This window comes from Plectropomus leopardus, chromosome 5, assembly GCF_026936395.1.
Source record: "Plectropomus leopardus strain MGB_pleo_1.0 chromosome 5, ASM2693639v1, whole genome shotgun sequence".
NCBI classification, from domain to species: domain Eukaryota; kingdom Metazoa; phylum Chordata; class Actinopteri; order Perciformes; family Serranidae; genus Plectropomus; species Plectropomus leopardus.
Genome location: NC_142180.1, coordinates 22647188 through 22672844, shown reverse-complemented (window position 1 = coordinate 22672844; position 25657 = coordinate 22647188). Strand labels below are relative to the sequence as shown.

At 40.8% G+C, this 25657-nt stretch overlaps 1 protein-coding gene across 10 annotated transcripts in view; it reads left to right on the top strand.

Moving 5' to 3' along the window:
• The first annotated feature begins 204 nt into the window (after positions 1 to 204).
• myo9bl (myosin IXb-like) overlaps positions 205 to 25657 on the top strand; it is a 67207-nt gene continuing 41754 nt past the window's right edge. For 6 of the 10 annotated variants that reach the window (XM_088077755.1, XM_088077753.1, XM_088077758.1 and 3 more), the window contains exons 1-3: positions 207 to 594; positions 24905 to 25125; positions 25258 to 25477. In XM_088077755.1, coding sequence (XP_087933881.1) covers positions 24968 to 25125; positions 25258 to 25477 — 378 coding nt within the window. In that variant the 5' untranslated portion in view covers positions 207 to 594; positions 24905 to 24967. Of the gene's footprint in view, positions 595 to 24904; positions 25126 to 25257; positions 25478 to 25657 lie in introns of all 10 variants that reach the window. The other 4 variants (XR_015776622.1, XM_088077756.1, XM_088077757.1 and 1 more) reach the window with 2 other exon arrangements.

The following is a 25657-nucleotide window of genomic DNA, read 5'->3' as shown; positions in this document are numbered from 1 at the left end:
AATTCAATTCATGGGGACACAAATGTTGCTGCTTCCCGGACAGGAAATAGCCTCACTGTCAGAGCGTGTGTCACTTGTAGTACCGCCGCTGTGATCCTGCAGAGGGCGCTGCCGTGTAAGAGGTGCCCCGGAGCAACAGGGTGCCTTCATTGTACGGAATCTGGCTTCTGCCTTTTTCCTCAACTTTTTTTTCACCGCCCAGACTGCTTCTGTTATTTAGGCAAAGAGAAAGGAAGTAGCGACAGGCTAGCTGGTTAGCCGGGTCTGAAACCACTCAGTCTGTCAGGAAAGAGAGTACTCATCAGCCTATTTTATCTCAGAGACTGCTCTTCTTTGTTTAATGTAAACGTACAAGACGAGGTTTTTTTTCTCGGTTCAGTTTCTTTCCAAAACGGTTTTCAAACCGTCAAACTGACTCTGAGCTTTGTCTGTCTGGGACTCCACCGCTGTTAGCCTCGGTGATACAAGCCAGTGTAGGTTTCATCAAAGGAGAGCCACAAACTGAAAAGCTAATTTCTCATTTATTTGTTGTGTGAATCGCGGGGAATGCAATCGAGGATTACGCCAGGACAATGAGAAAAACAGCCGCTAAAGGTAACGTATGTTCGACATTTATTGCCTGTGCACTTGGATTTGTACCAGCTTGTTCTTCTAAGCAGTGGTTTATATGGAAAAGTGATGTATTTGTGGAAATATTTTTGGTTTATTGTTAAAGTGTTTATGGTTACTAGGCATTTCGCTGACAGAGAGCTGCTGGAGGGAGTTATTGTGAAGTGGCTCAGTGAATATCTGCTCCTCTTAATCGTTGTAACCGCTCTGTATTGAAAGGAGTTTCTAATGTCCCATTTTAAGACAAAATGGCCAGCTAGCTAACTTTCACAACCGTCCCGGCTGACTTCAGTGATAGCTGTTGGTAACAGCTCGTCGCCTGTCTGGTCAGTGCTTACAGAGGCATAGTTGCATGTAGTTAGTGTGTGAATGAGCTGAGAATGTAGGCTGACTTGTTGCAGTGCAATGTGCCCAGGCCTGGTTCACAACGTGACTAACCTACATATCAGTGGCTTGTTGTTTCATTGGAATCAAAAAAGCTAAAAAAAAAAAGTTTCATACACTTTTTTGCAGACTGTTTGGTCCTTGACATAAACCCAGCTAGAACTGTCTAGAAGGGGCAACTACAATTTATCCAAATTACTAGTGTATTATCACTGTTATTATGTGCCCTCCATGGTGTGCACAATTTATGGCTACAGTGCAGAACAGCTATGATTGCCAGTGTTTTGTGAAGTATTATAAAACAGCAACGGATCTTTTTATTTTTATTTTTTTAATCTATTTAAATTAGAGTCAGAGCGATTAATCGATTAGTTGTCAACTATTAATTTGGTGTTATGGTTTAGATCTTTATTTTGAACATGCCAAATAAAAAATCAGAGAACATAAATAAGAAAAACAACACCAGAAAGCCCATTGGACACATTCAGTAAACCACACATGCATTTCATATCCAAAAAGGAGTTGGGAGAAGTGAAAACTTACTAAATCCTACCCACCCAACTAATTTTAAACATGACTTCCCAGTTTCTGCCCCAGTATTGACCATACACACCGTTAACAAGAATTAAGACAAAACAAGAACAGATCAGTCTGAATAAACACACACACACACACACACACACACACACAGACATACAAAACAAAGAAAATACATAAATACAGAAAACAAAGTCACACTATCAGAAGCAATCTTGTACCCTGTCTTACCTGACTTACACACTAGCATTAACACTGCCCACCACTGTTTTTTCCGTGATCTTGTGAAACTTGTGTCATGTAGAGCTCAACAGTACTGGTTACATGTGGTTGCAATATTTAACGCAGGTTATTTTGCACTATTGATTAATTTTGACATAGCAAATGTGTTCAGTGTCACATGTAAAATTATCAGACTGAAGTAATCATTTTGCAGCTGTTTCCTCCATACAGTAACATGTTGGCCAAATCTTAACTAACTCTTCCACCTAAGCTGCAGGACCAAGCTCTCTACAAGACTAACGTCTGGGTGGTGGAAAAAAGTTATCATACATGAGAACATTAAAATTACGCACATATGCACTTCACTTGGAAGTTCCTCCTCCTCCTCCTTGTTTCCCTTTTTCCATTTCTCTGATTTACTCTGATTTTCGTTCATGTTTCTCCAGTGGCCTAACGAGCAAGCAATTTCCCCATTGTAAAATAATGTATACACATCCTTCTGTGCTTAAGAAGCCTGAAGCCACATGTTGTGACTCAGGCCTCCAGGAATGGCCAGAAATAAGCAGACTAAAGAGTGGAAACTTGGAGCCTAAATATTCGCCTGTGCTGGAGGGTTATAGGATGTAGGACAACAAATGTACTGTGTGACCCTGCAAAACAAGTAGGTGGGGCATCAACCTGTAGCTGATGGAATTAACTGTCTTTACTTAATTTTATTTGCAGTTTAGTTTGCGTGTGGCTTTCTAAACAAGTGACTGCTGTAAAATCTGTTTTATATGTAAATTATTTTGATGTTTTAATTTATTATGTCTTCTGATAACACTCAATAAGAGCATTGAAAAACATTTGCTTACCACAAATGGAGAAATAATGACACAGATAAACAAAACAGTGAGGGACCAATTTTCATCAGACGTTTTGCACACTACACTTCTTCATCATTGAACTACAAAGCCTCAGCGTGGAATATAAATGCAAGTGACATCTCATTAAAAAGACATCGCACTAAAAAAATGAACACTACCAGGCATCGTGAGTCTTTAAGATCCAACTCTGGAAGTGACATCAAACAGAATGTATTATATTTTATATTATATTTTAGAATTTATTATATTTGATTTATACAACATATTTGACCTTGCGTGTCCATTATTTATTTAAAAACTGTAATGTAGCTAATAGAGCCTGAAGTATTACCTCTATGAGCATTGTAGAATCATTCTGTTGGAACATTGTATGTAAAAATATCAGTTGTAATGGGTAGCGTGACACAGGAGGCGTGTGGAAGTGTGGTGGGTGTGTGTGCAGCATCTGTAAGCCCACTGATGATGTTGGGCCTGCCAACGACACTCTGCTTTTGATCAAGCATCAGCATATTCAATGCAGTCAGCGTCCCCATCTGTCATATTCAAAATCTAATTAACATCCCAATCCCTCAGAGAAAGCTTAAGAGTCAAATCTCCATTTATTAAAATGCTTCTTGTCCGATAATTTCAACTGAATTTACTAACAGGAATGTAAAAAGGATGAGATGTAACTGAATACAGATAATTTTTTTTATAATACCGTCCAAGTGTAAAGAATGGCATTTTATCTTAACTGGACCTGCAGTGTTAACTTTCACTTCAAAGACTTGTCTCAATATCCTCAAGATATTGTAAATACAAAACCCCACAAATGATGTTGCATTACAGCCAATTTTGTCCCATACCTCCCTAAAGTGCCTCTAAACACTTAGACGGCTCTCTGCCATCTTTGAAAGAAAAGGGCCATATGGCCCCCTGCTAATGGTTGGTACTGTGTAAGCCCCGCTGCAGAGCTGACAGTGGTTGAGGTTGAGAAGGGGGTGGGGGAAGGACGACCAATTACATCTCCAGCTCAGCCTTGAGTGGTAATTGGTCTACACATCCTGGCGGATGCAATTGTGTGAAACTGCGGATGAAAAGATAATTGCCTCAATCATAGCTGTGCCAGTGTCTCTCAGAGGAGAGATTCAAGGGTTTCCTCAGACTCGGCTTTCATATTCAGCTTTATTACATTTATTTTCAACCACTACATCTTACACTGTGTGATATTAGATATTAATTTCCTCACAGATAGCACTTTAAGCTACATTATTGTAGCGAAGCCTGGAGTGTTGGAGTAGAGAGCTGTTGTTTTGGTCTGCAGAGGCAGTATGATTGTCTGTCTGTGTTTTTAATAAATGTACTTCTGCAGTTTTTTTGGATCCTCAGCCTGAACCACATTAGAGGAACTGTTGTTTCCTAATACATTGCTTTTCAAGCAAGCTGCTCTCTGCTGTGACACCATAACCACAGCCAGCAAGGTCGTTTTTAAAATGTAAAATGTTTTTTAAATGCTACAATAATGAAGTGGTGGGTGAAGACTGGTATTGACTTTGCATTGGCGTATTTATACATCGATGTGCTAGTCATGTGGTTAGCTATGTACATAGGAGCATTTTATTTTTAGCTGATGACATCAGAGACTGCGGGGGCTGTTTTCATGTTGTAGATAGTAAAAGCAACTTTGTAAAGGTTGCAGTTGGTCTCTCAACACCTCTGTTGAGTGTCTATCTTATCTTGTGTATTTTTCAGGGTCAGATGTGTCAGGTGTTTCTAGAATTACTTGGAAACTATTTTGTTTCTCACAGCTGTTGATGAATCATTACTAGTGTGGGGAATTAGACCCACAGCAGTGGCTGCAGAATTTAACAACCACTTTGGCATTTTAGTCTGATTCAGCTTACTTTTTGATGCATATGTGCTAAAACATGTAGATGTTCAAGGCTGGCTAATTATGTCAAATGATTATTAAAACACTAAATATAGGAGTAAAAATTAGGGGTCGACTGACATTGGTTTTTCAGGGCCAGTACCAATTTTTGTAGTTAATGGGACAGATAACCGATATTTGGAACTGTTGAGCATTTGCAATAAAAATGAAACTCTTTCTGTCAATATTTAAAATTTCTAATATAACAAACTTCACCACAAAATGTTGTTTAAATTCCTTCAGCAAATGTTTAATAAAAACTAAAACATTCAACATCATATACAGCAAGTTCCCAGCTACTTTTTTTCTCATAAAATCAAGTGAAAATTTAAATAAAAACGACTAAATAAAAATAGCTCCCTGAGGTTTTACAAACTAAAAAATCTCCCATGCTGACACGTTCTTTCACTATTTAATTGATTAATTTTATCTGAAATAAAGTACCAATACAGACAATCGGCAAACTGCCAAATATCAGTCCCAATAATTGGCCAGGCTGATAATCTGTTGACTCCGAGTAAAAATGCTTCATTATTGTCCGTAAGTGTTCAAAGAAAAGATGTAGATTTTGTCTAAGCCTGTTTGCGTGAGTTCAGTATTAGGCTACTGTGTTCCTCTTTTTATTTTTGGCTTCCGAATCTGACTAATTTAGATCCCTGACAGAACAAGGACAGAAGAAGAGGTTGAGCTACGGTGTGCTGTGGCAGCAGAGTGATTTCTAATGAGTCCCTCAGCAGCATGTGTTGTCTCTATACGCAGCTGGTGTACTGGGGAAAGATGATGTAGGCTACCTGTGGAATGACGCAGACACCTGCAGTCCCGTGGCCCTGCAGAACAGCCTCAGTAAATAGGATGCGTGTGTTGACCGAGTGTCTGTGTTTGTTACTGCAGAGGTATAGTAAACGGCTCATTGCCAAGGGCTTGGCAGCAAAGTCAAACATGTAGAGGCTTGTGTTTCTATCACATGTGTGCTCATCAGGAAGATGTCTGTATCACTGTGTTACTTACGCTGCCGCTCAATAGCATTGGCGTGGGCTGGGTTCAGTGTCTTTCTGCCATTTGTAAACCTTGGGGCTGGTACAGCAGAGCAGAATCTTTTATCGCTCGGACGTTAAAAGTAGGAATGTCTCAGTCAGATCGCAATGATCGGTATCTGTCTCGATCATCACATTTTTTAATTGATAGTGATTTGTTAATTTGAACATGTGCACCGTCTGATTCTTTGTTTACGTCCTCCATCACACAGATATAGTAATCAGAGAGCATGATTATCGGCAGATACTTAGGTCTTTATTGTAATGCTGGCATTCCAAAAAGTAGAGACTGAACTGAAGCTGCTACAACACTTTAAGTAGAATTGTAATTTTTGCGATTCATTTTTTTGTTGTGACTGTGAATGTTAAAGTTCAGCTATAAAACCAATTTAAACACCACGTGGAGTTGGATTGTATTACTCATTCGTAGTGTTCTGTACTTTTATTACAATGCTACATTGAGTATTTGAGAGCAATTTCTGAAGAAACATTATAGTTTGTTTGCTTTGTTATTTTGTTGAAAAAAAAACGATGCACTAAGTGAAATTGACAGAAATTTCTAAAGATATTTTAGTTTGTCTACTTGGTTATTTTATATAAAAAACAAATGCTGCATGAAGCTGAATTGTGATCAGAGCCATTAATATATTTAGTTTGTTTACTTTTTTATTTTGTCAAAACATAGTAAAAACACCCTCTGAAACTGTTTGGATGCAGACATTCTCTCCTGTATTGAATTGAGAGATTCAAGAGATTCAGAGGCATTTAACCTACAAGTGTACACTGATTTGATTTTAATTACTTAACAGTACTTAAAGTTTGCATTGTGCAGGTGTATTATCCAGGTAAATTCAAGTATCGGATTGGGACCTGGTATCGGCAGAAACTCAAATGACTCCGATTGGGAGCAAAAAAGAAAAAAAACATCCATCTCCATATCTTCTCATCACGGACAGCTGATTTGAATAGGCTGTGTTGGGTCAAAAACTGCATACTAGTGTATAACTATACAGTAAAGCAAGCTGGGTAGGTGTATGAAAACTGAGGAAGGGAGGAATGGAAAGAAGGAGGTCAGAAAGGAGAAACAGGACACCGGTACGTGTGCATAAGAGTGTGCCTTTGTGTACATACAGTGTGTATGCGCTTAGTCCAATAATGTGACAGGAATGCTCCAGGGCCCGCCTTTCTGTGGCGAAAGACGGGGAGAAAATAGCCTTGCGTTCTTCAGAAAGCTGCTAAACGAGGTTTGCAGTGTGGATTTGCAATGACCTGTATTTCGTTGAGACTGGACCAGATGGAGGGTGCAAGCGAAAGAAAGTCAGTGAGCGAGCAAGGCAGTCTGTGTGAGTAGACAAGGAAAAAGGTAAAAAGACGGAGAGTGGTGAGGTTTTAAAGTCATCAATTCCACAAACTCCTTGGTAACTTGGCTCTTTCAGTGTGGCAAGCTGAATTTATGGGTTTTATAAATAGACCCAGCTGTAATGATAGGGTATAAGTGAGGAAAAGGCAGACCGACTGTTTAGGGATGGCCTACTTACAGTGCATTTGTTTGTTGTGCCTTCACTGAGCCATCATTGCAGGGTCCAAACACATCAAGTCAAGATGATTGCGATCAAAGCTTGATTGTGATGATTATGATTAGACCAAATCTGCCTGTTTAGATTCTGATTATAGGCACAGTTCTTAGCCAAGCAAAGTTTCAACGAAAATATACAACTCAAGAATTTTCCACAGTGTAGTGAAAAGTGGTCTATCAACGTCATGGACATATTTTAACCGTTTTCAGGCAGCTTGAGCACAATGACTTCATTTTGGTGAAAATCTTAATGTGACATCTCTGTTGTTACTCTCTTTTGGGTAGTAACCCTCCAGTGTTTACTTGCTTTCATCACATTCAAATGTATGGTTTTACAGTGAGAGATACCAACAATAAGCCAGTTTTACCAGCTGTGCTACACGCAGCCGAAAAACTGATTTCTATAAGATTTCAGCTTTTTGACTCTTTTTTTTTAAAAGATTTTTTGGGGGGGCTTGTATGCCTTTAATGGATAGGAAAGCTTTTAGTGTGAAAGGGGGAGAGAGAGTGGGGACAACATGCAGCAAAGGGTCAAGGCTGGAATCAAACCCGCAGCCGCTGCAGCGAGAGTACATCCCCTGTACATGGGGCACCTGCTCTAGCCACTGACCCGCCGGGTGACCCAGCTTTTTGACTTTTTTCATGTTGATGGGATAGTTATACTTTTTGACATGAGTTACAAACTCTCCGTTAGTGATTTTGATGCATGGGCTCTAGCTCTGGCAGAGACTCCTGTGGTTGGAGATCTCCCAGTTAGAGCTTGCAACTTGTCAGCCAAAAAAAAAGAGCAGCAGCCACACAGGGCCACCACACAAAAACATTTCAGCCACAAAAATAATTCAACTGTCCACACTCGATTATGACATTTTTTGCATCGTTCCACTGTTTGATTCTCCTTTAAAACCGATCTGGAGACCTCACATGTATCAATATCACTCAGTACATTTACTTGCACATTTAATTGGGCTACTATCCTTCTCCCAGTATACAAGCACAGGGTAAGAATCGATTTATTGACGGAGGTATGTCCAACTCCCATTGTGAGGATCCATCAAGCTGTTGGAGCTTGCAGGGAGCCCTCACTCACGGCACTCCCTGAAAAAATACTATCAAATTTTGTTGGAAATGAAAAGCCAATTTCACTGAGATGCAGACAGAAGAGTCTGTAATATGTATTTGAAGGATGTCAGCTGCACTGAACAGTAAAAGCATGTTAAAAAGATACAGTTAGAAGCTATAGCCCTAAATTGCTGATCACAGTGTAAGAGTGAGCCACTATATCACCTGGCAATCGAGACATAAGAAGATGAAGATAAAGGAAAACTTTGCAGATATTCCTCCAGCTGTGTGTAGCTGTGTGTCATTGCAGTTAGTGCAGATGACCAGTGTTTAGCTTCCCCCCCGTGCTGCTGCCATGGCAGAACACCAAGGCCAGTTCAGATCCGGCTGAGGCACGAAAGAGCAAACCGACTCCAACCACATAATCTGGGTGTGTTTGAAGGACTTTGAGAAATTCGCTTTAGTACGATTTCAGTCCAACTAACATGTTGACATGTATTTTTAAAGTCCAGTTTTGGTTGGACTAACATTATAAAATGACTTTTTCTAACATCGTGTAAATGTACTGACTACTGCTAAACAATACATGCAAGCTTTTTGCAGAAAATGTAACCTGTGCCTATATCTCAGATGTCTTGTTGTGTTGAAGCACTGCTGTCATTTGGTCCGTGGCTCCACAGCTGCAGTGGTCACCCTCAGGAAGTGGACTGTGTATGTCTGTTTGTATGTGTGTGTGTGTGTGTGGATACAGATTGACTGACTAGTTGATGGCTGTGGTGAGTGCTATAACCTCCCCCTCCATCCTCTCTGCGGTCACTGATCCCGTCCCTTGGCTCTGGATTATGGGCAGAGAGAGGGCACACCCTGAGGCTCTATTTACTGTTACTCTGCACCAGAGTCCAGCTCTGAAGATGACGGTCACAGCTGGATCGTAGCTAACAAGGGCCAGGCAGATGCACTGTCTTGAGTGTATATCTATCGTTATTATTTACTTAAATGTAATCATAGTTCTTCCTACAGTTGAGGAAACTGTCAGAAACTAGCCATGAGAGCATTTTAATGACAGTTTAAGAACTCAATGAGACTTGATTGTGGTATTTTGTTAACTTCCTCTAACAAGCACATTTGAAACAGCCATCATCTACCTTGTCTCTCCTGCTTATCTTTCACAATAGCCAAGCCACAGATGTCATACACTTGCAATGTGTAACTCTGAATTTCTCAATTTCTTGGGTTGTTTTCGTGTACATAAAACAATCCCTCAGTTGTGTTCATTCTACAAAACATGAACTGCTTGTATGACAAGGATAAATATGCACATTGCATGATGATTGTGTAGACTAGAGCTGTCGCAAATACCATTTTTGGGCTTCGGAGCTTCAACGTTAATCAGCAGCTAATGACTGGAGCTTCTGTGCTCCAGAGCTACACTGTCAGGTGAGTGAGGGGCAGACCTCGCGCTCCACGGCTTCCCTGTCTGGTGGGGAGAGACCGTGCGTCAGGTGAGAGAGAGAGACACTGTGTGCCACGGATCTTCAGTCTTACATGAGAGAGAGCCCGGTGTGGGTCCAAATGTTTGACAGCTTTGTGACACTTTGTAGTTTTTAAAGTTAAAAAACTCTGGCAGTTATTAGTACAACAATACGTGTCCAGTGTTTTAAATTAGTCTGTTAAATTTTGTTGCACGGCTGAAATGGTAAGCTACCTTATTATGGAAGATATTGAAATTCACCTGCTCTGTGCTGCAGGACAGAGCTCCACATGGGGTGAGCTGCAGGGGGGCTCATGTGTTTGCGTTCTGGTACTAAAAAAATCCAAATGCCTAAAGTGAAAATGGAATACCTACCCAATTAACAAATAATATTTGGGTCCAGTCCTAGTATTTACCAGTGAAATTGAAGTTCAGGTATTTTTTGTGTTTAATGAATGAAACACTCCCTGCATTTACATCCTCTACAGCTTTTATGGAGATGTAAAAACAGTCCAGAAAGTCTCTATAAAGGGAATGACACAGTCCTGAATCTAATACTTATTCCACCAAAAGTCATGGAAAGGAAGCAGACAACCAACGTCATTTCTTACTCGCTCCTTTTGAAATTTTGTGAGGAAAAAATGAATAATCTCAGTTAGGCAGGGCGGTTGAGGTGACAAACCATTCCCATTTTATATGCCAGGGCAAAGGCAAGCCAGTGTGTTACAGAGGACAGTGGTGGAGGTGGTACAGTGTTGGATTAGTGCCTACAAGGTCCACATGACGCACGATGCTTGTTGTTGTAATTAGTTGTAGGTGTGTATGAAAGTTAGTTTATGGTGTTTATTGGCTAAAATGGCCCTCAAACTTGAGTATAAATTATATTGACTACAGCATATAATGTTCCTGTGTTCATGATTGCAATCACAGCACAGAGTATGGTGTTTAATCCACTTCACTTGCATATTGCCTTGATTATAGCTTGATCAGATTATTTGTGTTCATGTAAACATTCATTAACCTAACATGGAAATGATTAGCTGTGGATTGCAATGTGACGAGGCTTGATATTCTTTTGAAAACAAAATGCAAACATATTTTATGTGAACTACTTTTTTATCACTCCCTTTTTGTTCAGTATAAGGATAGGACTATGTGCCCCAGCCTGCCAACTGCAGCTCAGTCTTACCACTGGATGCCTGAAGGGCTGTGGAGAGTGACAAGGGAAGTGAAAGAGAAAAAGCAAAGCTCAGACAAGGGAGGCACAGATGGGGGAAAGAGATGGAAAGAAAGAGACAAGCTGAGGGTAGAAGGAGAGGGAGATGGAGCGGGAACAGTAGACCTTGGCTGAGTACTCTATATTGGCTGGGCTCTACTCTGCTCTGTTTGTTTTTGCTCTATTTTTACTGTGCCGTCTGACTGTGGTCACTGATGAATGACTCCATATGTAAGTTACATTTCATCTGACAGAAATCATTCAGGAAGTTCGGCTAAGGTTGGAGTGTTAGGAGACATAATGTGATCTGTACAGAAGAAAAGAAAGGGACAGTAGAAGTAAATGTTTTAGTGTTTTATCTTTACAGAATTCTGCCAGTCAAATCAGATTGGCTGTTCAATACGAAACTTGAATGATTCTGTATTTTTTCCATATAGTTTTAAAGTTTGAACTGGGCTCAGCGGCATGTTCAGTGTGACAGCGGCATTCAGTTACTTTAGTAAACAAGCTAACTGCAAAACAATGGATCGAAAGTGTACAATAACATTTTTTACCGACACTAGATATCAAACAAAAAACTTAGACTGTATCTTAATAAGTTGCTGTGAGCTGTAAATTCACCATTTGTAAGCAGAAAAGAGAAAATAATGTTGTCTCAGAGCCTAATGGTGCAGAGTGTCTCTTCCTGTGTGCTGCTGCTCACTCACATGCAAAATAAACAAAAAAAACGACACCTGCTCGAATTGAAGCAATTTTAGTCTACTGAGGGGTGTCCAACTGATAATTTGAATCTCCAATTTTAAGTGGCAGCCCTATGTTTTATTAATAACATATGACGCTGCACAGCATCAGTTTTGTTCTTTCCTACTGTTACTGTCCTGTCCTCTTCTCTAAAAACAACATAGATGGGTAGATTTAGAATAAGGTCGCCCAAGGCCTAGATGTCAGAACGACATTATCCTTTCTAAGATGCTTATCATCCACACATCGGTGTGTGAAGCTGCCAGGCCACCCAAACATCATCAGGACAAGCCACAGGGAAGATTGTTTCAATAGATTGTACTAGCCAACCACATATAATCTATTGTATGTTAGAATGTCGGAGATTATGCTTTTCCAGCTTTTCTTACTCCCTTTCATTTCACATCCGTCATCACAAGCTCTTTTTGCAGCCCTCCTGCTGCTTTTTGTCCCACTTTTAAGTTCAACCTGAGGCCACGGCATGTATAAAATGTAGGATGAGTAATCTTACAAACATTGAGGTGTTAAAAGAGTGGGATTTGGGTGCTGCTTTTGGCCACCCACACTTAAACATGGTGCAATAGAAGAGCGAGCAGCAGCTTTAGGTTGTGTTTGGTGGGTGAAATTTCTTCCCTCTACCTGTGCCTATGATTATAGATAGAAACAATTTGGCATTGCACCCTGCTGTCTGGACATTTTTTCATCAAAGGAATAAAGACCAATGTGTGTGGCATGTGTAACTGGCGGCAGGGCAAAGGGATTTTAAATAAGTATGAATTTGGTGCAGTGCAGTGACTATTCTGGTGCTACAATGGAGTCATGTGTTTGGGAAATGTTTTTAGAGCAGGGTAGCCCACATGAGTGAGCGTGTACAATAATCCCCTCTGTCTGCCTCCTTCCCTTCACTTCCTTTTCTCTTCTTCCTGATTTCTGCCTGCAGCTGCCCCACATCTCCAGACTGCATACTGTATGTTGTTTGTGCATGTGGTTTGTCACACTGAATGGGAAGGAAGTGTTTCCGTAAGGGGAGACCATACTGAGCTGATCGGATCAAGTAAACACATTGTGTAAAAATCAGCATTTATTTTTAAAAGTGTTAATTCAGGTAGGGCCGCAAATAACTTTATAAACATTTTCATTAAAAATGAATCGATCTCCCTGCGTCAGCATGTGTTTTGTCCGGGTTCTCTAGCTTCCTTTCACCTTCAAAAGACATGCGGGATAGGTGAATTTGTGACTTTAAATTGGCCGTGTGAATGTGCACATGCATGATTGTCTCTCTCTATGTGTCAGCCCTGTGATAGTTCGCCTCTCATCCAATGACAGCTGGGATAGGCTCCAGCCCTCACGGTGACCCTTTAGAGGTAACAAATAAATTAATTTGCAGCTAACATGCATTATTTCAGACGGCCTCTTATCTATTATGTGAATGTCACTTTTACTCTGAATGCCCCACCAAACCCTGCTCAAACTCAAATTCTTTATGTAAGAAAAGCAACAAATAGTATTCATATCAGACACCCAAAGTTGATTTGACTGACTTAATTCTGAGTTGGGTACAGCTCGGCTGGGTGATAAATTAATTTTATTGATTAATGCGAATTAGTGGTTTAGGCCAGTTTTCTAAAATGAAAATCTAGATTTTCTCTTTAACTTCCTCCACCGCTTTCTGTGGGCTTCTGTAGTTCATAGTGGGCTGTGCCCTCCCCCCACGCTTACCTTCTAGAGATACGCGTACACGATAACATGACAACAAACATAGACAATGAAGAGTACATTCTAAAAAAGTGGCGCAGTCTTGTCAGGCGCTTGGAGCTGGTTCAGTTTTGCGTCGCCAGATCTCATTCAAACCACAGTCCGCTGCAGAGTTTGTTTAAAGGCTGTTGCACTTAAAGGTAGCAGCAAGACCAATTTATTTCAACACCTCAAACAGAGGCATGCAGCTGAGCGGTAGAAATGTGTCTCACTCCGAGATACACAGAGACCTCGTCAGCCTACAAACACTCAGTAAAGAGCAGCTGGCATTAGTTGAATAATTTTGCCATCATGTCCCATATGACAGAATTGGTAATTTTCAATACTCTTGACTTGACTTGAAGCCTACGTTTTTTAGTTTGCCTTTGTTAATTTTTACTGCTAAAATTAAAGCAAAACTTATTTTGAGTAATTTGTCGTTTGTAGTTTGTTTTTAAGAAGGAAAAAAATCAATTAAAATCGTAAATCGAGATTGGTGTGAAAAAAATATTTTATTTTTAGGCTGTATTGCTTAGCCCAAAGTACAGCCCGACTGCTTTTTGCTGGCTATTACAGAGGTCGATTATATTGCCACAAACATTATAGATACCATTTAACTAACTGCTCTGCAAACATGCTGGAGTTTATTGGAGAAAAACGTTATCCTGCACTGGTATTTATGCTGTTTTGTCCAACCTCTGAATGTCTGCAATACTTAATTAAGAACATATCAGTTTACTGCATGTCATAATTTATCTGCCTTTGTCCACTGCTGGTCTAACTGGTCCATTATTAGTCCAACATGGCTGAGATGACGGGTCCGGAAAACTCTCCGGAATCCCTTGTCACCACCAACCAGCATGGAATCCCAAAACAGCCAATCAGACTCCGCAGGGACCTTCTGGGTTGCATTAAGTCAGACATGCTATGGCCTCCCTGGTCTGTTGTATTTCATGTGGACGCTGCTGCTTTGAATCTAGAGTTTCAACTCATCACACTGATTGAAAACATATATTTCTCTGCACCATCATGGTTGCTATGCATCATCCCATATTAACCTGTGGATGAAAGAACCTTGGGACTTGAGTCTATGCAAGGCAGACGTTCAAGGCTGGGATATTATTTGGGGAGAATTTGCATGTGTGTTTGCATGTGAGCTTCGCTGTGTGCCTTTACAAACAATACATAGCATTTATAATGTCCTGGATTTGATTTGTTTCAAATCTGTTTCAATGATCTTCCTACTCTGCTCAGTGGGCCATGCCCTCAGGTCTGATTGACTGGATGTTAGAAAAAAACACACAAGGAAATGGGTTTTTATTGTAGGAGAGTTCCTTTTACACTGCGCTTCTCCTCCGCTCTCCTCTGCTCAGTGTGGTTTGGCATCTGGACTGAGTTAAAGCAGCAGTGCCAAATGTTAGGCGGTGGGGAGCAGAAGGGGGTGACCAGTGGGGGGTGATTCTGTTAAAGACAGTGGTATGACAGGAGAGATGGAGGGAAGGGGGCACAGTTAAGGAAGCAGTTGAAAACACAGCGGTCCAGCTGAGGTAGACGGCTGGCAAGACACGGGGGAGTAGTGGAAGGCTGTACCCAGGCCTCTTGGATTACTGACCCGCTGTGAAATATACATAAAGTAGGAGTTCATAAAGCTGTGGCTGAAACTAATGTTGGGTTGCCTCAAGCAACAGCAGAAGGAGATGACATGTGGATACCATGGGGGAGTAATAGGCCCATGATTTCAAGTTTGTAAAGGTGAAGTGTTAAAAATGTAGAGGGATTTGGTGGCGTCTAGCATTAAAATGTAGATTGTAACCAGCTAAAACGTCTTCTGGCTAGAATTCCTACGATTATTATTATGATTATCCTTAAAACAAATAAAACAGGTGATCAAAACAGCTATAAACAAAGCGGTTTCTCAGTAAAAATCAGTGTTTCTCAGGGACGGGCTACTGTTCTACAACATGCTCAACCCTTTTCTCTCATAAGTTAATGTGTGCTTGTGTTTTTCTGATCCAGATCTCAGGAGGGTTTTACTGTGAGCCGAATAATCCATAGAGGTCTCTTTCTTTCCAAAACGAACAGACCCGGTGATTTAAACTCATCAACCATTGCTGCAGCAGTGTGTTTCTGCAGCTGCCAATCCAACACATGCTAATTTGAAGTTAATTTTTTTCTACAAGAACTTACAATCCAGATGTTCAGGAGGTTTTCACCGAACTGGAATTATCCACAAAGGGTCTTCCTCTCCACAGCAGACAGATCCGGTGATTGTAACCGCTAGAAACACTAAATAAAGCACTTTAACATTACAGTGTTACTCTGGCACGACGGTGGCCGACGTGAAAATGTGAATGGTTGTATCTGAAGCCAGTGTTTGGTTTGACTTTCCTGGGCTACTGTAGAAACATGGCGGTGCAACATGTCAATCTCCATAAGATAGCTACCCGCCCCCTATGTAGATATAAATGGCTGATTATAAAGTAAGGAGAACAAAACTATTCTTATTTTCAGGCGAGTAAACGCCAAAGAAAACATACTTATTATATTACATTCCATTTCTGCCAAAATATCCCCCTAAATCTTACACCCCGGTCCTTTAAAGTAGGGTGTCCAGTGTGTTTACAGCCAGTGCAGCTGAGTGATCTGTGTGTGATACAGGGTCATACCTACCTCGGAGCGAAGTCAAATGAACAGCAGCCCACTTCAGTTTGTCAATAGATGACTCAGACACATGATATTGGGAGTGGCAGATCAATGGAGTGCACTCAGATGATGTTATAATTGATTGGCATTGTCCGTGGCAGTTATGGTAATTTGTTGTGACAGATAGCTGGGTAGCTTGGATGGGGGAGAGATCATGGTGTTGTTTATCTCTCTCAAAGACTTATGTTTGGTCACCAGGACCAAACAGCATCTTTGATGTCTTTTCCTGCACTTCATACACTTTTCTAGCAGCTGTGGCAGTGAAGAGGATTTTGACCATGAGCTTGGGCTCTATGTTGAATGAATAGGATAATATCAACAAGTCAAAGACTGGATCCCTGCGGCTTCTCTCTTCTTTATCCTCTCCTTTAGACGGAGGCAGCAGATGCTCCTCAGCTCTGGTTTTATTGTTCATGGCTGGCCAGCCTGGCAGCTGACTTAAAAACAGGGGGATGAGCTTTTAGTGGCCTTTTTCTTCCTTTTCCCTCACTCTCTCTTCATAGTTCCCTCTCTATCTTTGCTTGTCTTATAGAGCCCAGTTGGTGTCTGCTGGATGAGTTAATTCCCTGATTGAGGTTTTGGGCGCTTTTAAACAAAAGGCAGCATCTTTGAATAGGCCACATTGCTCCAGTGGGAGGGCTGTGATCCATTCACAGCCATTTTGGGTGCATCTGCGCTTCCTATAGAGCCTCAACTGTGAGGCTGATTTACCGCCACTCAGCAGCAACAGGAGTGATCTCTCTGTCTCTCTATCACACAAGTCCTGAGTGCATTTATGAACCTCTAAGAGAACACACACACACACACAGACAGACAGACACAGACACAGGCCAAAACCTGCAGCGAGTAGACACAGACAGGCACACAAACACACACACACACACACACACACACACACACACACACACACACACACACACACACAGAGTGAATCTTTACTTCCCTTGCTTCTGCTTCTTATTGTACCCGGAGGACAATGCAGCCTGCTTTGGCAAAGAGCCAGCCCCTCTCATCTCCATTAGGTCATGTGGAGAGAGTTGTAGTGGTGATGGATACCTCAGTGGCCCTCAGCTACACTTTCCCTGGGGACAGCAAAGGAGCTTGGGCTATAGTGTTGCAGCCAGATGTACCCTGAAAGGGGTGTAGGTGGACCTGGAGATTTTGAAATGTTTGAAATACAGTCTAAAACAAAATGATTGAAAAGCCCATAGCAGGTCCATCATTACAAGCACATGTTTGTGGAAGAGGGACAGTTTAAACCCACAAAGCGTGATTTAAAGTTTAGTCAAGGAAGATCTTGAGATTTCAAAAGACATTGGAGTTATAAAAACTATGGCAGATGAATTTGAACAATTCATTAATCAAAAGCAAATGCCTTCAAAATATTCTTGGAACAAGCTTTCTGGCAGTCCAAAGTCTTGGTTCCTTTGTGAAGCAGCCAGACAGGATGTCTTTTTGAGTGAAAGTGTGATTTCCCTGACACATCCCTTGTTGCTACATGGTCGCAATAAGTCGTCTCTTTAATTAGACCTAACTTGCTCATCCTTTCTGAGTCAGATCCAGAAATGTCTGCTTTTCATTTCATTTTCATTGCGCATTAGGGCTGGCTCCTCCCATCTCTCTGCGTTCCCTTTTCTCTTTGCCATGGTTATTTTCTTAATTCAATTAAAAGTGCTATTGATTTTAAAGTGGCTCTTTGGGACTCCACACATACCCCCACAAACTGTCTGTTGAGACCTTACATAGTCAGTGTTGTTTGGTTCATGAAGCCCTGGATAACCCCTTTTTATCCGCCTGCCTTTTTTTCCCTTGCCTTTTCACTCTGAGTCTTCTTGTTTATGTTCAACTATGTTTTACTAATGCTTAAAAAAAAATTATAATAGAGAAAGTCTTCTAATGTGTCTTTATGGGGTGTTTTGTTGTTGTTTTAAATATTTGTATTTCTTTTTTTTTATTTAATTGAATGATTTCTTGTGCATGGAAATTTGACCTACATTGCTGTAGCTCCAGATGAGTGAGCTGACTAATAACCATAGGGGTTGGTGACTCAATTCACAGCTCCTCTCGTCTGCATTGTCTCGTCCTTAAGCGAGACACTTGCTCCCAAGGGGTGTATATGGGAGGCAAAACATGTAATCATTTACGGACAAAAGTTTAGTTTTTCATTTCTTTGGAAAACTACATAAGTTGGAAAGAAACTGCATTTTCCCAATTCCTAGTTATTATATACAATAACAGTAGTAGTAGATGGGCTGAAATATGCAATTTTGTGCCATCTTAAAATTAGGCTGCTTAATTTATTCCACCAACCATTTGTATTGTACAGTGTACAGTTTCTCTCTCTCTCTCTCACACACACACACACACACACACACAACACATAACACGAGTCTCTACAATGTATACCATCTTAAAAGGAAACTTTACTCTAAAAAATGGTTGACAATTTACTGAAAGTTACCCTTAAGTGGTTGATAATTATAAATAATTTGGCAGACAAATGACAGGTAATGAATTACTAAATTGTGCACTACTACAACTAAAACAACTAATCGTTGAATAGTTTACTTGTTCAACAGAAAATGTATTGAGTGACTGACTTCCTCAAAGTACAAATAACAGCCTTCTTGGTGCCCTAACTTCTGTCATTGTCACGTCAGTAACTAGTCATGTCCATGACAGGAGCTGCTTGTAGCCCTGACTCATGAGATTTATCAGTCGTCCTGCGGGGGGAATGCTGGGAGTCACCATATCTTTGGTTCACACTCACTGCTGACATCATAACTGGCTTCCTTTCGGATCACCTCTTTGTGTACATGTGCTTATTAGAGTGTGAGGCATGCAGCGAGGGAAAGACTGAGTGAGAAAGAGACTTAACATTGAGAAATGCAGTGTATTTGGCTAAAGCTCATTGACCCTGTATGTGTCACTGGGTCATTCACTTCCTGCCAGATCATAGAGTCAGCTGGTGGTGTCTCAGCACTGAATGGAGCCTCTTGTTTATATGAGAGGCTATATATATATATATACATATATATATATATATATATATATATATATGTATATGTGAGTGCGAGTGGCAGTTTTGGGGGGGGTCCATTAGGAAAATTTACTATCTGTAGCACAGACTAAGACCACAACACTCAAGGCTTTCACACATCTCTAAGTGAGATCTTTAAACACTACAACAAAAGACCATATAAAGGCAAAATATTTCTTTCTCTCTCCACTAATTGGCACTCTAGACTTACTATCGCTCCTCCTCTTCCTTCTTCTCTGGGTGGAGCTTTTCCCTGCTTCTTTGAAGTGAGGTTAGGAGGACAGAGGAGTTGGGAGAAGCTGGAAAGTGAATAAGACCTGGTTGGCTTATTTCCTTCCTGTCGGTGATGTCAAACCACTCCTGCTCTTAGCGCCCACTCCGCCTTCAGTTTTAACGATGTTAGAAGAGTGCTTGTATTTTCTCCTCCCAGTTTGGCAGTTACTGCTCTTTATTCTTGTCTGTGTGCATGCATGTGGCACCAGTTTTAAACATTGTTTGTGTGCACTATTGCTATGCTGTTGCTACGTTTGTATACGCTATTGCTCTTTTTAAAATTGTGCTGGTCAGAATTATAGCGCATAAAATGGGCTATAACTTTTTGTGTTTACAGCACGGCTCAGTGAAATATTGACCCCCGGACGACTGTCTCCAATAGTTCCCCTGTGACACAGGATTGAAAATCAGTGCAGCGGTCCAGACGTGAACATGTGTGGTCTAAGAAAATTAAATCGAAAAGGAAAAATGAACTATAAGCCCTTAATTAGAAGTTTTACTAGCTGTTGAATTGATTATACTGAACAATTTCTGCTGTTTTGATAAATCAGCTGCACATTTCTGTTTAGGTCTGTCTTAAGTTATCTTACTGATTAATTTACTGCAAGCCTATTCTCCTTGACTGGATAATGAGGGGTTAGGTGGGATGAGGTTAGTGAGTCCACTGGGGATGAGTGGTGCCGCCTTTAAAAAATGTCTGCTTTAAGGAGCTTGTTAGTTGTTAATGCTCCCTCCTGCCCACAGTAAGCAGCTGAAGAGCCCCTCTCCACCCTCAGTAGTCTTGTGCTCTGGTGTCTTCCCATCAGCCCCCAGTAAGCAGCTAAAGTGCCAGGCTAAGCCTACGCAAAGCAGACAACCCCGGGTCTTATCTGAGGAATGCTGGGCATCCTTGCAGAGGATCTCCTCCACAGGGAGGAAGCGGTATTATCTCAAAGCCTCTGTCTTCTTTGATTGTCCCCTGAGACCTCCCCTTTTTGTGTCTCACTTTTAGACGTTTACTTTTCTTCCTGTCCTGCCCTCCTCTTCTTTTCTGTTTTCAGTTTTCTCTCTGTAACTATCCATATTTTCCGCTTTTTTCCTGCACACACAAACAGAGATGAAATGCTTTGCACACACTTACTGTACTTTGTGTATGCTCTATTTGAGAGAGCAGCTCAGGAGTTAAAGTAACAGATTTAAACCAGACAGGGCCCATGATCGCGGATAATGATGATGCTGTCTTTTGTGGTCTCTGCAGTTTTGCATGCCTTGGCATTTTACAGGCTTGCATGTTTTTGGGACTGTGGTCAGTGAGCCTGGCAAAGGCACAAGCTCATGACTCTCAAGCTGCTCTATTTTTCCTCTAATTCTCTGCTGTGACCTAAATGATTCCAGAGTTGGCTTTGTTAAGAGATCTTTGTTGTTGCAGTTCTTTGTTTGGTCTGTATATAGTATGTAGTGTCCTTTTGTACGTGTTTAACAACAAATTCAATTATTATCATGCATCATAAATGCAAAAAGAAAACAGGATCTGAAACAGGCCTGATCAGTGCAAAAGGATCAATGCAGGGAACTTTGGGTAGATAAACCCAACCAGTTCACAGCACCACGTTGTTTGGTTTGGTATCTCTTGTTAATTCAGCAGAAGTTTTAACCCAACAGAGCACATTGATTATATCAGTCGCTGGAAAGTTTCAGTGAAAACAAACCTTTTAATGGAAGAATGGAGAACTTGATTTCATAATGCTCGCGAAGATCCGAGAGAGTCTCTTTCCCTTGGGGTGCTTTTTCTGGGCATATCTAAGACTATAACATTTCTTATTTTTCAGGTTAAGAAAATAAACTGTCTCTGCTTGAATGATAAAAGTGATAAACTGTAGCACTCAGAGCTTTCAGCACTCGACCCTGGATCAGGTTACCAAAGCAGAGCAGTCTGCCTGCCATACAGTGATTTAAACCAGGTTCTTGTTTCCCAAGGGGGACTTACAGTGTACACAGAATACATTACTGATGCAGAGCCCTGCTACATGATACATCATTAGACCAAACTTTATTCAGCTGCTGTCTGTGTTATTCACACTCAACTATAGATCACTATATTAGGCATTAATTTTTGTTACAGACGGTATTAACCTGGATCATATTTCTTTGGCTATGTTCAAGTTGGATGTTTCTCTGACTCGGTCCTGAAATACCTCAGCACTACTTCAAAGAGTTGCCTTTAAATCTGTTATGTTGGCCAAACTTCATGTTCATCTGCTATGAGAGAAAGCCATACAAAAAAGAAGAGTTGAAAAAACATTTAATTGTTTGCTGTGGTTATTTGACATGTACAAAAGAAAATGGCAGTTGTGGTTAGTTGCTCTGGTGAAAACATGTTAGTGGGGCTGTAAAGTGTGTCACAGTCACTAGTTTGAGTTTGACGTTTCGTCCGAGACTTCCTTAATTTCTTATATTAACTAGAGAAGTACAATGGTATAGCAATCAGAGTTTCTCTCTTTCACCAAACAAAAAGTAACATTTGCTTCATTGCCTTGTTAGCTCATAGTCGAACACACTTTATTCAAACTCAACACAACCAAAATAAAACTCAACAAAACAGTCTTTAGTTAGTCATGTTAGTCATCTAGCTAGTTAGTCTGCTGTTCCAACAATCACCGACTCTGGTTTGGTCAAAATAAATCCTTAATTCACTGAGTTAGATGTTAAAAAAAAGCTAGCTTTGCTGAGCAGCGGCTGTCACTCCTTATGGGGCAGCAGTATATCACATTTCAACAAACATAAAATTAACGGTAACAAAAGAAAGAGAAACAAATGTAATGTTATTTCTCCACTGCTTATCTTGTCATTACTGCAAAACTTCACCTCAGTGGGTTTGCGTCACAAGTTGGCTTATTCATATGAAAGCATATGCAGAAGTGAGCCAGTTACAGTGGTTAAAATAGCAATGGCACACATAAGAATGGCCACCGCTCTGACTAGTCTGCTATGTTGATTTGAATGGGATTTTCCGTTTTACATTTATTTTATTTTTTACGAGTAAAGCTGTCATAATGCCTGTCTTACAAAGTAACAGCCACTGACACTGTTAAGCCATTAACTAAAAAAATACCTTTATTTTCTTTTTCATTCTTTTGTTGTGACTTAGAAATATGTTATTTATGTAGCAAAGGAGGGCAGCGGTGAGCAGATTAATAGGTGTAGTAACTCAGGCTTCCGGTGATGCACATACGGTGATATACTCGTTTTCCACACCACTTTTCTCTTGCCTCTATTTGCAGGTTGCAGCCATGTGTTCCATGTGTTTATAGGAGAGTTGAAATTTGCAATTAATGTTTAGTTCTTTGAAACAAGAACATGAGCCCATTTAGCAAAAATATGTGGTGTGAGTAAAAATTTAGCATGCTTTGAACTCTTGCTCAACTTTTACAGACCAGAATGTAAACACTGAGGCTGAATCTGTGTTTTTGCAGTAGGCTTGTGTAATAAAACCTTGTTAATGCTGGTAATGACTGCAAATACCTTACAGTCGAAATAGTAGAGGACTGAAAGCATGCACATTTTCATTGCAACTGCAATCCACAGTGGCTGACTTTGCTAATTAATGCACACTTAACAAAACAAATAGGTGATTTGTTTAAATTAAAACTACTGTTATGGCCCCCCGTGTTACAGTAACATGAGAGAATTCTCAAAAAATCGGTGCTCAACCTTGTTGACTCCAGCAAGATTAATGGCATGGAACCCAGTCATGTGATTCATCAGTCTGCCCCTTAAGTCCATTGTGGTTTAGTTAATAAAGAGCTCGGTACGTCTTCAAGGCAGCTTCATCTCGGTCAGGAAATCAGTGATATATGTAGTAAGGACAGAACAAACCTCTACTTTGTTCTCAGTTAATGGTCCGCTCGGTGCTCTGTGATGTTCTAAGTCGTCTTTGTGTTGGAACCTTGCCTGGTACAAAAAATTGAGTTGTCTCTAGACTGAGAGATGAGTTGTTGTGGCGAAAAGTTACACAACACTTAATCCTGCCACCAAGTTCTACGTCATGCGTCACCGTAGGTTTCTTGCCTATGAGAGTGAATAGTGCGCAGTCATTAGAACATTTGTGGTTTAAGTGTTCTCTGTTTTTGTGTCTTGGTTGCTATCATCAAACGGAAAGGTTCAATTTCTGTGCAGCAGCTGCAGCTGCAGCTTATGGTAAAGTTTTAGTGGTGGAGCTATTTACATGTGATGTGAAGCATTGGTTCCAGTGTTATTAAATTTGAGTCATCACTGAAGCTCATGTCTGAGCCCTGTAGCCAGCCTTATGTGCTTTCAGGAGCAATGAAATATTCTTCTCTGTGTTGTGTTGAAATTGAAGTACAGTTTAATTTTAATATGACCTACTATGATGACTGAAGTGTATTTTTAGGTTCAAGAAAAGCCTCACACTTGAAACTATTTCCATTCACAATATTTAACTGCTTCTGGTAAGTCACATATAATGCAATCAAAATATAAACTACATTTGTTTGTTTGCATTTTGTAAGTGACATATTTTATTGATCATTTTCCTACAATATTTTTGTGTCATATTTCGTTTTTTAATTCTTTTCTGTTGTGACTTGACACATTGCTAGAAAACACTTTCTAATTTGGTCTCAGTTTAGAAAAGAGCTATTTTAAGAAGTCTAACATTCCACCGTTTACTTAAGATTAAAATGTTGCGAGTATCACTTTAAACACTATGTGGGAAAGGCATAAAAAAATAATATGCACTTAGGCGTGTAGAGTTGTTTATTGGGTACAGTCATGTGATTATGGCCAAGCATAGTAAAATCTTTGAGTGTAGCAGTTAGCACTTTTCTGATATGTCTGAAAACTTAAAGTGGTGGTTGGTAAACCTCTCAGTAGAAGGGAACTGTATGATGCTTCAGGTATTATGCTTGCTGTCTAGATTTTTAACATCCACTGATTACAAAAAAAGAGGTTAAGGCAAGTAAATAACTTTGTAGGACACAGGCATCACAAATCATCTGTTGCTAATTTATAAGGCCTGCATCCTATCAAACTATTATATTTCTTCTAGGGCCTTTTTTCTTGGCTAATCCAAGACACACCTCCGTAGCAGAGTTACATTATGTCCAGAAGGTAGAATTCAGAAGGTCAAATAGCAGCAAAGAGCTTCCCATGCGGTTTGAGACTGCTTTGTTTGAAAATCAACTATTTTGTTTGCATTTTGAAATACTTGCTCAGAGCTGCAGTGACGCATTGTTTAGGCTTTTAGAAAGCTGCAATGCTTTATATTGGAAACTGTTCACTATCAACTGTGTTGCTGCTGGCATTAAACCAGTTCTCAGTGTTTACTTGAATAGAATAGCTAATTGTTGGCGTGAGAACCAGTCCTCTTTCTTTCATCCAAAATATTGTAACTACAGCGGTTTCTTTGGCTTTAGAAGGCCTTGTTTTATTGTGGTCCAGTGTCATTATGTGAATATATCAGGCGCCGCTGTCAGTGTGATGAATTAAGGTAAAGATAATTGTTACTGATCGATCAAGCTGTCATTTTCAGGTGCTGCGTGGTGAGAGGGAAGCAGTGGGTGCGGCATGCTGAGGCCACTCCCCCTGGCCCAGGATGAGTGTCAGAGATGGCGCTGCCACCATGGCAACGAATGCAGGTGGAGGAGGGGGGGGAGGCGGGCCAGCTAGCCCTAATGACCATGATGGCCGCTCATACCTGCTCCAGATCTACCCACGGTTGGCTGCCCAGTCCACTGCCTGCTGCAACATTAGGTGAGTGCGCCGTGGCATTATGGCTAGAAGATGTAGCACCAACTGTTCATATGTAGCTATGATGTTGTTGAAGTAGAGAAACTCCTGTAAATCAGCAGTGTTCAAACTGAACTATTTCTTTCTACTCTTCAGAGTGCAGAAGGATGCAACAGCAGCCTCCGTGATCTCCGACGCTGCCACGGCACTGGGGCTGGACCCTGGCCGCATGTATGTGCTGGCAGAGGTGAAGGAATGTGGCGGGGAGGAGTGGGTGCTAGAGGCCGGAGACCTGCCAGCACAGAGGTTTCTGCTGTGGCCTCGGAAAGCCCAGGAGCAACACCCGCAGAGCCTTGGCTTTTACTTCTTACTACAGGTAGAGTTGAGAACATACAGTTCATTTTGCAGTCAGACACAGTGGATGTGGACAGCTGAGTCCTCCCACTGTCCGACTATTGCAATCTGCTTCCTTCTGCTCTTGCTTCCTCTTTGTTGCAATTTTCAGTGAAAAACAAAAACAAGTCGTCAACCAAGGTAACAAATTATACACTAATGA